The sequence below is a fragment of the Acanthaster planci genome, linkage group LG04 (assembly GCF_054643075.1).
Source record: "Acanthaster planci isolate LZ-2023a linkage group LG04, COTS_SCS, whole genome shotgun sequence".
In the NCBI taxonomy this organism is placed as follows: domain Eukaryota; kingdom Metazoa; phylum Echinodermata; class Asteroidea; order Valvatida; family Acanthasteridae; genus Acanthaster; species Acanthaster planci.
In genome coordinates, this window is record NC_141780.1 from 7,897,638 (window position 1) to 7,911,336 (window position 13,699).

At 42.1% G+C, this 13,699-nt stretch overlaps 1 protein-coding gene across 2 annotated transcripts in view; it reads left to right on the plus strand.

Annotated features, from left to right (window-relative positions):
* Positions 1-2,693: 2,693 nt before the first annotated feature.
* LOC110988872 (testin-like) overlaps positions 2,694-13,699 on the plus strand; it is a 43,920-nt gene continuing 32,914 nt past the window's right edge. Inside the window, exon 1 of one of the 2 annotated variants that reach the window (XM_022252791.2) lies at positions 2,694-3,152. In XM_022252791.2, the coding sequence (XP_022108483.1) occupies positions 3,114-3,152 (39 nt within the window). In that variant the 5' untranslated portion in view covers positions 2,694-3,113. Of the gene's footprint in view, positions 3,153-9,280; positions 9,623-13,699 lie in introns of those variants that run through there. The other variant, XM_022252790.2, reaches the window with a different exon arrangement.

Consider the following 13,699-nt stretch of genomic DNA (forward strand, 5'->3'; position numbering starts at 1 on the left):
GTGGCTGGGCTCTAGTTATTTTTGTCGTGTTAAAACAGGAAAAGTTATAAATAAACGCGCATTCTACATTCCCCGACATCGTCGAAGGGAAATACAACGCGCAACTGACAATGTCCAATGCCGAGAAGAAACATCAGACATTCACTGTACAAACTAATAGGAATGTCCAATGTCAACAGAAAATCAGACATTCGCTGTACAAACCAATGGGAATGTCCAATATCTAACTTTATACTGTCGTACCTCATACGTGTACTCTGAAAACATGTTCATAATATGACTTGTGTTTTCGGTTTTCACGTAATTCACCTGAGTATTGTCCATATTTGCCTTTTCCAAGGGTCACATTAATTGGGGGAGGGGAGTACATGTACATGAAATACTAGGATAACGTCATGCAGTCTATATGGCCTTATGTGTGAGGTTAAATTTAGTGGCCTTTTACACGCTGTATAGAAAATGAAATGTAGAAGTCCCGCTAACACCCGTATTTCTGCATTTCAAAAAAAGAAGTTCGTGATCGATCATTGGTAGGCCTAATTCCATGAAATGTTGGAAGTGAATTTTGCGTTTACACACCACCAATATATAATACGGCAACACTCCCAAAGAACGATGGATGCAAGTTGTACCACCCTGTCAAAAATGTGGTCACCCCGATTGAAAAGAAATCCACGTTTTCCGGTTATTTTTTCCTGAGGTAGAGGAAATCCGACAGTTCCAGCATCCGCCCCAGATGTGGCCAACTTAAAACCTCCACCTGAAAAAAAAATATGTAATATTTTGAGCCTCCAATTTTAACACTACATTTGACTTCTCAAAAGCCATACAAACTTTTAGCTGGTTGTTTTCAATATTGAAATATCGACGTGGAAAGATTCGTTTCATGCCGCAAGTGGGATTGTAAGAGAAACGGTATTTAAAGTAGAGGCGCACCATTGTAGTCTTAAGGGCGGGTCCTAAAGACAGATTTTTGGTTCATGGAGTATTTATTATTTATTTGATTATCATATTAACTAAACGTTATTTACACTTTATAGTATTTGTCGTGGAACGAACAAAAGCCAACTGGCTTCACTATATTACAACATGTGTAATTGATCTGATTAGTTGAAAATGTTGTAAGTTGGTATCAAGCGTACGCTTGTCTCTCCAAATTTGAATGCCCCTCCTGGTAGTTCAGTTCAGTCAGGGCAAATAAAAGGCACATTTTGGTGAATCTGTAAACTGTATCGTGTCAGCCACCTCTCTGGAACTGCTACTCACCGCGCGCATGATGTTGGACATCCAATAACACGGGCTCCTTAAAGGTAGAGTATAAATGACGCTTATAATGAGTAGTTACGGTACTTAGCACCCCCCCCCATCGGGTAATGTGAGGGCCGGGGCCCACACACGTCGCTCCGTGCACCATGTAAAGCAAGCCTGGTTTCCACATCGACGTGAGAAATGCAGAGAGCAACGCCATCAAGACGCAGACTGCAACGCAGACAAATGGGAACATGTCAAACCGAAGTGTCGCCACAAACGCAAACCAGCCCCAGACGGATCGGAAAAGTTGAGCCCGGTTCAGCTCTGCCGACTGTCTGCGGTGTCAAGTGGGCCGATACAAACACGCATGCTGGCATGACGGGCGTACAACGATGTTTCTCTCGCTTAGTACCTCTCAATTTTGTCAGTTTTTTCCCTATTGCTAGCATATGCAGCCTCAATCGTTAACAAAATAGCTGACCATTAACAAATGACATCAAACTAGAGTATCAGTTTGGCTTCAAGAGGCAACATTGCCACCTAAAGAAAGGCATTTTGAGCGAAATTTTCCGAGTTTCGGGCGCCCTTTTGTTTAATTTTTTGGGTGGAATGACGTCGCACCGCGTCTCTTCCGCGACTGTCTGCGTCTTGACGTCTTGCGAACCGTCTGCGTTACAAAAGACCATGAGGAAACCAGGCTTTACAAAATAAGGCGCGTAGAAAATTAAGGAAAGTTTCTCAAAATGTGTAAATAAAACCCAGGCGTCTGCCATATCTCTCAGCCAGTGGTGTAAGGGGGGGGCATCCACCAGCAGACGTTGTTCATCCGGATGCCCCCATGTAAAATTTTGAAATGTATCCAACCCATACATAAACCATTTTGCTTCTACCAGTTTAACAGTACACCTGGTTGCGCCCTCTGAAAAGTCGCCCTAGTTAACTTACTGCTCTCAGAAAAACTTTTAGGAGACGGGGCGCCAGTCCTCAACTACCCCTTTTTGGGTGGAACCACACTGCATGACACCCCCCATCACTACTTCCAAATGTGGGGAGTGCTCACCGCATCGTGAACAATCTGGCGCTGGAGGAAAAATATGCTATCAAATCGGGCTTCTTGTCTGAAAAGATAGCTTTTCAGTGAGAATAAAAGTTCCCTCCGCAGATGTTAGATACATCAATTCCCTGGAGATTGCTAATTTCCTATGAGGTTCAAAACGCTAGTAATTATCGAGGCTTTTGCTCGCATAATAACACTGCGGCGTTACACACGCTTGATATTTTAATCCTGCGCGGATTGAACCCGCCATTTATAATCGCACAGTGTTTGTCTTTAATTGGTGGAAATGTTTCGCTGACGTCAAAAAATACCCGGTTGTGCTTGTCAAACCAGCGGAAGAGATACCCCCGCGTGTGGGATCCGGGAATACAGGAGGGAAGGTCATAGCGTGCGGTCCCTCCGACATGCGTGCAGCTCGCATGTGAGAAAACATTCCGCGAACGCATTTCGTGTGTATATGCTTCGCGTGGGTTGGCTGTGGCTGTTTCCTACGGCCGAATTAGGAGACAACGGAGGCCTCGCGACTCAAAACACATAGGCCTACAGACCAACATAGTCATCATTCAAAAACCAAAGAAGTGCATGTCGTCATGTATTATTCACGGAGCTTTTGAGCGGTGAGGCGCTCTGGTTTTGAGTTTCCTTGTCACATAGTAGAGGCACTCCTGCTCAGGAAAGGTTGTTGATCACAAACCTGTTCGGATACGTGAAATCAAGAGCGCTGACGAGGGAAGGTCCAAGTCGACTAGCTTAATTCGTTGGCCTTGGAGTTCGGAACCGTGACATAGTTACTAACAACACAAGGATGCCGACGGACAAGGAGGTAGAAAGTGAAGACAGGCAGGTAAGCAGGCGTCAGTTTCAGGTTTGAAATTCCAGCCATTTTAATTCCCCCATTTACGCTGCAGGGAAAAAAAGGAAATATATGACGGTGTAACATCGTGTAATCGGCATTTTTACTTTTAGTGCGGTGGTCTTTGAAATTTGGAAGATGACTTCGTATGTCAAACTGTCATTCATGAAGAGTTGGGGGGGTATGATGAAGGATCATGGAGACAAGGCCTCGTATGTACTGCGCCATTTGAAATAAATCTCTCGTTGACTTCTGCACAAGTCATCAATGCACGTATCTCCCGAAGAACGTAGCTCTGTATATCCTATAGAAAGACTTCATTGATTTTTAATTTTATCGCGAAAAAAGGTGTATGACACACTTATCAAATTGAGTCATGTCCCTAAATTTTAATCGAGTCGCGTGACATTTCATTATTCATCACTTTCATTTCAGCGTTTTGAAAAGAAAGAAAAAAATTTCACTTTCTTATTTTGACAGAAAGACATCCTGCCACCCTCGCTTGGGGTGTAAATGACTGTAGCCCTATGGTCCTATATTCCACTTCCACGATCTGATGAAATTGATGTACCAAAAATGTCATTTGCAGATAAAACTATGAAACTTTCCCATGTGTTGATTTTTGGCGACCAAGTGAATAAAGCACATGCATAGGCCCTATGTGCATCTAAAGGGGTTTGTAAATTAGGTTTAATTTAGGACGGACTATAAAAGATGTCGGCTTGTAGAGTCTAGCACGGGCCTACCCTCACATCAATGTTCATGTAGCCCAAGCTTGATGGCAGCTTGTGGTGGATATCTTTCAACAGGGTAAGTTTCACAATAAGCACTCACCGATGACAAGTTCCTGGATTGAAACTCAATGGCATGATGGCATGATGTAGTGTCACAACCAAAGTCCCAGAAAAATGAAACTGTGAGCTTCAAGCACCGTACCTGTGTCGGTATGTTAATGTTCAGATTAGATAGCAGTATATACATATATGTATGCAGCAACTAGTTTCGCATACTCAGCTGTAACAGTTGTAGTGCAGAAAAGGGACATCCCGGTTTGTATAATGTTACATGAGGTGTCAAAACATATACAATAAACGAATCGTGAGCAAAAATATACAATCAAAATCGAGACTTCAAAATCAAGCACCATCGCACATGCGCCGTGCAGAATGTTGTCATCACTATTGGCCGTTTATTTATCTTTAAATAAAGAATGAGACAAATTCAAACGATGAAAGGCATGTAATAAAATTGTCTAAATGGTGAACAGACCGTTTACATTTCGAAATATTTTAGCTGTCTGGAGTTTGAATAATGTGTCTTCTGTGGACCAGTACCGGTAATAAAAAACGAGAAACTAAGAAAGTTAAGTAATTATCAGAGACGAGTTGACTCGGGCGACATAGCTTCGATCGAATTAAAATGTCTGGAGGGTTCAGAAATCCTTTCGTCCTTACATTTTTCATGTTGTAACAACGCTTAGACAACCTCATCCAGGCTCCATAGGCATTTTAAGACACGTTTTTATATCGCGTGAGCTCTATGTCTCAGCAGTGTAAATCACTGTGGAATAAGTAGACGGTGAATCAGACAAGCTAACGATAGTGACTTGACCTAGACATCTAGCACGCCTGAAGTTTTTTTTGCAAGGTGGGTCATTGATATACATAAGCAGCACGAAAAAGAAGGCTCATTCTCCTCGTGTTTTTGAGAAAATTGCAAAATGTTCTAGTACTGGTCACTGCAGCAGTGGACACAGTTTAACCACATGCTCTTTGTGTTATTTTAATGTGCCATGTTAACGTTGTTCCTCCCTTTAAAATGTTAAAGTTCACTTCTTAAATTAACAGGATCCATAAGTGCGTCAACGAGAGAATTAATTTTACAGTAAAAATCCAGTTTTCCTCGAAATAGAGAATTAATGTAACAGTAATAATCCAGTTTTCCTCGAAATATGAAGAGACGGAAATCGCCAGCGTTCATGAAAAAGTTTGCGCATCCTGCATCAGGATGGAGCTATTCCTTATCACTTCCACGCAAGAGCATGCCGACTGTATTTCTGTGTGGCGGAGATGAGTTTTGTTTCTGATCATTAAAACCACCCAACTTCCATCGGGGAGGAATTTTGGCATGATTACTTTCTCATGCCGTAATCACATAATACGCAAGATGAATTATGTCAACAGAAAGGCAGCCTGGTTTTTATTATGCATCAAGCCAATGGATTTTCACGTTCATTAACCTGATCAGCCTCCTCAGAGATAGGAAGTGATCAATTATTCGTACGTAAGAACGTGTAGAGGAATAACCGGTGTCCTCAAACTTCCTTCAATCTCCGGATAACCCTAGGCCGTTCCGGCAAATGTACACCCACTGATCCCATAGGCCCGAACGCACCTGTGCGTCAGACTGGGCCAAGACCCTAATTGAATTATGCACACAAATTTTATCTACCTGGGTGTTTGTACGTTTAGTATTGAGAATCTGTTTCAGTTGAGCGACAGTTGGTATGGATTTTTTCGAAGAGAGATTAAGGGGGCAGAAAGACACGATCAGATTTTGGATGGCCGAATGCGATGCAAATTGCAATTCTTCGAGGTTGTCCTCTTGCTAGCGGAGCCTGACCTGCCGGACGGTGGTTGGTAACCCCCAGTGGCGTAACTAGGTTTTGAGTCCGGGACTGATAAAATGGTGGTCATTGTTTTATAACTCGTAAAGAATCCTCACCCTCGTGAAGCATGGGTTCTTAAGTAGCCTTTTATCTTGTTCAATCCCTCATAAAAGGGCCTCTTTTCTCTCTGCCCACTCACTATATCCGCCGGACACGCCCATTGGATGATATGATTTCATTTTTAATCATCCGTTGAATTTTGATATAAGGCGCCTTTTTATATGCACCTTTTCTAGTGTTTTGAGCATATACACGATGGGGTTCACTTTCCCGGACACCCACCCACACGTGTGCGTTACGTTTGGCAGTCAAAATCGCCTCGAGAGCGATTTTGGCGGATATAGGCAATGCTTGGCGCAAGTATTGACGCGCATATGGAAGGCGCCTTTAAAGTGAATCAACAACGTTACTTTCCGTTCACTGTTCGTGTACTTACACATTTTTCAACACTTCCTTCTGACTGCAGAATTTTGGTTTATGATAGCTATGGTTTTGGTTAGCAAAAAGGTTTCCCCTCCCAGAAGTGGGGAAATCCGGTGCGTAGCGGATGCGAGTCACGGGAGAGTTCTTTGTTTCAGTGATAGTTGGAGATGGGACTGGGGATGGAGATGGAAGAGGGCGCTGGGAAGGGCTAATGGCCTTGTGCAGATTTTAGTGAAGGAAATACCTCACAGGGGCGTCACAGTTAACGACGCGCAAAGCATTGTGGGTTATTTCTGCCAAGCGCGCGAGCTCGCTCAGTGCGTTAGACAACCGGCGGTTATCAATTCGATATTTTTTTCTGTCTCTTCCTCATTGCAAAAAACATTCTCACTACACTTTATTGGTTCATCCAAAATTGATCAAGATAACTAATGATTTGAAATATATCGCCAAAAGACACGTGATCAGTGAAACTGAGAAGATAAATTACCACATTGTGATGGTACCAAGGTCATGTTTTTATGATATACCGGCTTTTGCCAGTGCCAAAGCATTACCATTGGCGAACGAAAAAAAAAATTAAATAACGCTTCACGAACAGGAAGTGTTAACCTCGCGGTTACAGCCTTCGTGCACAATTTAGCCAATCACAGTGCAAAGCCAGAAGCACTTCCCGGTGCCCTGTTCGGGCGCAGGGCGACGAGCGAACCTGATGTCGTGCCCGACGAATTTTGAACAGCGCCCCCATCGCAAACAGGAAAATTGGCATAGACCAATTGACTTCAGCGCAGCCATGCATTTCGAACTCCAAATGGACTTTTCACGAACAAATTCCTTATTATGAATGCAAGGCATAGCCTAAATAGTCATGGTGGAAAACAGCGTGAGCGACCCATTGAAATGTAACAGTGAATCTGTTCTGCGGCATTTGGCTTATCAGGCCGGTGGTTTATCTGTTAATCCCCTGCATGGTATGAAACAACTGGCTATTCCCCAAACCTGCTGCATGGGTGAGATACCAGTCCATTGCAGGTTTCTCCCTAGCTGATATCGGTACCCATTTATCTTCGTGGATAGGAGCATGGAGCTATTAAACACACATAGCTCCATGATAGGAGAGGGGCAAGCTGGGGTTGAGTGGCTGTCAAAGGCCACAACTTATGGCCAGTAGGTGGATTCGAACCCCTAACCGTCTGGTGAGAAGTCACAAACCTTATATACCACTTGACCACCTGAAATACAGGGTACAGACTTCGTGGTCATTTCCTTCAGATTCTCCAAGTTTCAGTCTTTTCCACTAACTCAGGAAACCAGGCCTGTTTGTTTCACACGGATCTGGATCGCGGTCAGTGATCCCAGAGCTGGTTCGCTCTATCCATTATACGACAGTTGAGGTGTACGACTGATCCCCATCCAGATCCGCGTGAAACACACACGCCCAATACGTTTCCCTACGGCACAATATGGTTAAGTTTTGCTGTAGCAATAATAACAATAATAATAACTTACTTAATAATATTACTGTTTGGTAATTCCGTACTTATAAGGAACATTACTTTCTATTCGGCTTAACACGTCACATTCAGAGAGTAGAAACCAGTCGGAGCGAGGAACGGATTAAAGCCGGGATTTGGGAACAAATTAGCCCTCGATTCAGCTCACGTGAGAATGGTTCATGGTGATGGTGCCCAAAAACGCTAAATTTGTTATCACTGAAGCTCAGGACAAGAGAGCTCTGCTAATTTCTGTCGACCCTGTGCGCTTGGAACGAAAGAAATTTCGTCTTTTTTTTCCCTTTCATATTTGGACATATTATGATAAAGTCAGGCATGCACGTTAATCTGTTGGACCACACGCCTGTTGATCAATAGTTATTTTATACAAAGACAAATGGTGTGCGACTCACCAAATTCCCAAAATCTAGCCCGTCCAACTTTCCTAACAGCGGTAATTGCCTCCTCACGCTACTACTTTGCGTTCGTGAAGGAAAAACTTGGGAGGAGTTTTTCAGTTTTCTCTCGTTGTTGTGTGAACGCTATTAAAGCTGGATTTTTTTCGATAGAACAACTGTTCTTAAATTTTGCGTGGGATAACCCTTACCTCTAAGTGACTCAAAAACTTTTACCAGACAGGATATTAAAGTCGTCATTATGTGAATTTTTATGTGCATTAGGAGAAACTGTTTTTCTCTTGGGTCCAGACTAGGTACGTAAAATGAATTAAAATAAACGTTGAACACAACCTTCCATACCTAGCGGGGAATGTCTGCACAAGGTATTAAAGGGAAGGGTGTGTGGACACGTACGAGTTTACACAATTAACGTCTTCTAACGTTAGAAAGAAGGAATTCTTTTGTGCGGAGGTCCACGCTATGGCATATGCCACACTTTTACTTGTGCACTTATACACTGCCACCTCAACACACTCAGAAACGGCCTGCGTCCGCCACACATAAAGAATGCTGCAATTTTCAAGTTCATCTTTTAAACTCGGCAGGCCTTAGCAAGCCATTTTTTGGTCAAATCAAAATATTGAAGTGTGCATCCTGTCAGCTGATTAGGTTGGTTTTTGATCTTGTTCACAACGTGGTCTTCGGTTTCATGTTGTGGCGTTGTGGGCGGATGAGGCGGCCGTCACGCCCTCAACCCAGACTCGGTCGGGCGCGCCCCACTTTGGACTATTCTTCTTGACATTTTCTAGCTGTCTAGTAATTGGCCTCTAGTTGGGCCTCATAATGCATGTATTACAAAAGGGTCACTGACTAGTATGTAGAAAGCGACGCGCGTCGAGAATAAAATACTACGGTGGCTTGGCGTGTGTGATTGCGCTCATCAAGACTGATGCTGTTGGGAAAACGTCCGAGTCATTTTCCCGTGTAGTTTGAACATGCTTACCATGGTTTTAAATGTTTATGTAGTTTATGCAGCTGGTGGATGTCAATTTGTAGAAATCAAATGAGATGATTTTCTTCTTTGAAGTATGCCTTTTAAGGCTTCTTCGGGCCCCCGTAGTCTAGTTTGACGCGGCGCGGCGGCACGTACGTGATGTTGCGAAGCTGTCCGGTAGCGTGCAGCTGGATCAGCGAGCATACGCAATGTGCTGGCTGGGCGTTGGGACAACTTCCTAAGATAGTTAGGCCTGTAGACAAACTTGTTAATTCATATCGGAAATAACCACTTGAAACCTCTGTCCGGAAGTTTAAACCGCGTTGAGTGATAGCTGGGTTCACGGTAATTCGACTTTAGCAATAAAGTACATCACAGGTCAAGGAGGGAAAAAGAGTTCTCCAGTTAAAATGGGAGAAGTCCAACACGACGCGGGAGATTCACCGTACGAGTCGATAGCAAAGATCGACACCAGCAAGAAAGAGGTTTGCATTAGCAGTTGCAGTTTCATAATTAGGATTATTATTAGCCTGGGTTGGATCGATTGGTCAGATCATGCCCTGCTGTCTGGCAACCCTTACTTTCACTCCTCTGCTTGTAAGTTGTATTTGTTTCTTAAGCTGTTGAATGTAATCATCCTCGTACAAGTTAAAACATTGGCCTTATGTTTGCAGCCTCGGAAGTGTTTTTTTTCTCACATCTGCCAAGGCCTTCCTCTTTGTAAAATGATGCATCCTGACTCCACTTTTCTCATCATATATCATCTCAATAAAAGTCAGTCATTACAGAAATGCTGGAAAGACACGAATTCTGGACTGAGAAACATTTATCGATGTTGTTGGGAAATACTCTTCACTCCCCATAGACTTTGTACACAACTGCTGAAGTGGAGTCAAGATGCAACTTTTTTCCCCAAGTACCAAGTAATGTAAAGAAAAATGTGACATTCTTACCAAGCATGCCAAGGGGTGCCTTCAGTTTCGCAGGAGCACAGCGAATGGCGAACCCCATAATTCTGGGGTAAAAAAAGCAGATTTTCCACTATCGAACTACATACATCATGTTTTATTTTTGAGTGTCATACATGTACATGTAAACAACTTTAGGGGTGCTTGTTAATTTTGGGAGATTTTAGTGAGGATCAGGAAAGGGGGTTCTGTTTAGTACTCAGAGAACTCTGAGTCACTACACGGAGTAGTACCGGTACGTGACAGTTCTCGTTCTTGAAGTACTGTACATTCCTACATGTAACAGTACATGCAACTTGAACCAATGTAAAAGGTAAGGCCAACTTGTTGATGTTTATGACAATCAAAATTTGTCATGGTTTGGCCTGAAAGTCTTTCTGCCATGAACACCTATACCGGTAATCCACATTCACTTGTGATTCAGTGTACAGTGATTGGGTGCAGAGAGATCACGCCATTTCACCATCATGACCGTCCATACATATTACGCCAGATTCTGCATATGGCCCAGATGGAAATATTCACTTTTAGGACACCTCTGCAGTTGTTTCATTCTTTTTAAAGGGTTTACAGATTGCCACTGACATGTGCAATTGGAACTTCCAATTTGCGTGACAGAGTTATGGATTAACACCTGTGCGTGTACAGAACATTTGTATACTACATGCACATGCCACTGACGGTACTGAATACACAGGTGTAATTTTCCTACGAAGATGGGATCCTACATGTGTGATAGAAATCTATGGGAGCAGTATCAAATACACCTTAGAAAGAATGTCAGTTACTGGACTATCACAGTTTTCAAGCATCTTAAACACTGACAACTTTACTTCTCTCTATAAAACTGCTCCCCCAGGGTATGTACTGAACCCACCTTCTTAGTCTAAAACCCTGTAAAATTTTACAGCAAAATTATAACCATGTTGATGTTTATAACACTTGGAAATTACATACATGTAGTATAGTCCAGTAAAAGCAATTCATAAGAAAATTCAATCCCCCTGATTCACTGACAAAATGTGCATGTATAACTTTGATCCTTAATAGCATTCACAGGTCTGTTGTAAGGGCAGAATTGTTTACAGTCTGAGTTGGTGAGGTGTTTAGATACAGAGTTATAATGTTTGACTCCCTGTAGACTTTGTACACAACCAACACATTAGCATTTTAAAAAATATATCACATACCGGTACATGTACGTGTATACAAAGTATAACCCCACTGTTGTGTTGCCTGTGACTTAACAGACAGGCAAAGCACACCTAGGAAAATTGGGGGATTGGCTCGATCATTTCTTTTCCTCTCTTGGGATCTATGAAATCTAAATAACATTCCCTAAATATTTCCCCAATGGAGAATTACAACAAAAGATGGAGCATGCACACCTGTCTGATAATCTTGTCTCCACGATGTCAAGCAAACCCTAACAGTCCACAATCCTTCACCTGTTGGAAGAGGACAGTTACGACTGGTTCTTGCTTTGTGCAAAGCGAACACAACCATTTAACGTGACTTCAAATAAAATATTTTGCAGTGAATTCACAAATGTTGACTGTGAATTTCACCGCAAATGTTCCATGGCATCGCGTTCGCCTCACTAAAACTGCATTTGTCTTAAGTACTAGCCTTTGAGGTGAAAGTACATCTACCTTATATAATTGCTTGTCTTTTCCAATGACTGGATTATGTTCAAGTAAGTGGAACCCTAATTAACGATAAATGTACATAGGGTCCCAGATACCCTGACTAGGATTATTGGCAGGTCAGAGAATGGTGGATAATCTGCCGTTATGTGCATACAATTTACCTCTTAATTATTGTTCAACGTTCCCCGAGGAACGGTTGGTTTCTTCTGGGCATGGGGCCTCGAGAACAACCATACAGGTAGATGTAGACATAAGAAGTTTCTTACACTCGTACATGTATGGCTCCTTGACATTGCAACTTTTAATCATCTTTTCAGGGTTTCAAGTTGACAAGTCAAAAACCTGCATTGCATTGCTGAAAATGATACGAAGTTTGGAAGTATACATGTACATGAATTGGATAGTGTACTGTATTTTTTTCCCACTGGTGTCAATGTATGACTGCAATTGTAGCATTGAATGTACATGTACTAGTATGCAAGAAATTGTGTCATGTATCATTAAAACTTCATCGGATCAAGATTTATAATTTTTTCTTAGCAATTAACAGAGAGAGCTACATGTATGTACATGTGTACTGGGACACCATGAGAACTGAATCATTTCACAAGGACTTGCACAGTGCGCAGGGTGTGTTCAATGCCCATGAATTCCGCGGTAGCATCAGGTGCACAGTTTCCCATCAAGTGTAACAAATATAATGAAATTCTCCCGTGGGCTGTCAGTGGTGGTGGAAGTAGGATTTGGTAGCAAGCTGTTGTGTATGCTCAATACTGTATAGCTTTTCTTGGATAGTCCTGGGCTGTTGAAGGTCAAACTCACTGGGGTAACACAGCTGAACCCAGAGTGAGGAGAATCTAGCATTACATAACCTGATATTATGAACTATCTTGGGCTGATTATTTGTTTTTTTCTCCCCTGACCGTTGGCTGTTCCAAGTACTAAACAGTGATACCAAAACTTCCAAAAGCCACTTTGATATCAACAAACAAATTGTGCATCATGAAACATGACGGCCACTGCCACTCGCATAATTTTGCACGGCATGTCATTTGTACATTTCCAACCTCAATCAAGTCAACATCCATGAAACAAGAATATTCATAATTGCTGTTGCAGAGTGACGTTCATGTAAAACAGACATGACTGAGTCACAGTCACATAGAAATTTATGGAAATTGCCAACACACTGAATTTCAGACAAGTATCCTATTTTTAACTAACCTTTTGCTTTCATTATTCCTTGAGCTTTTCTGTGCTCCCATTCAATTTGGTCAACAAATATGTTATCCATTAGAAACAATTACAGCATTACAGAGAGACAGTTTGCCGGATTGAATCTTCTCCCTGCCTTTACATTAGGTGTTGACATTGTGGTGACTATGGGGACATCAACTGCAACTGTTTGTATGATTGTCCATAATTTCAGGGAATGATAGCAATGAATTTCAAAGCACAAGAAACCTATATTTCCCACTGAATGGAAAATTGTGTCATATGTACATGTACTTTGTCAGCTAGAACTTGTTGACTATCATTTTTCTGTAACAGTTTTGCTGGAGCCTCTAAAGAACTCCCCGATTACTAGATACACATACATGTACATGCAAATACCAGTAAATGCACAAACATGGAATTGAAAAATTGAAGAATTTTAATTCTTCAGTCTGTTTGCAAAATATCGGTATTTGTACTTGGAGTTTCCTCACGAGCGGAATTTCCCATTTCACAAGCAGTGTTAATTTCATTCCGTATGCTAGTGAAGCAGAAAATCATCGGTTCCAGTCACAGAGCAAAGAGCACAAGAGTGCTACAGTATGCATTACTCATGTTTCATGTACTGGTACTCTGTACAAGTGCATGTATGTAAAAATCATGTATTCTACAATGAGCACATGGCGTAAGTTGTGCATACCGGTATGTACCTGCATACATGTACTCAACA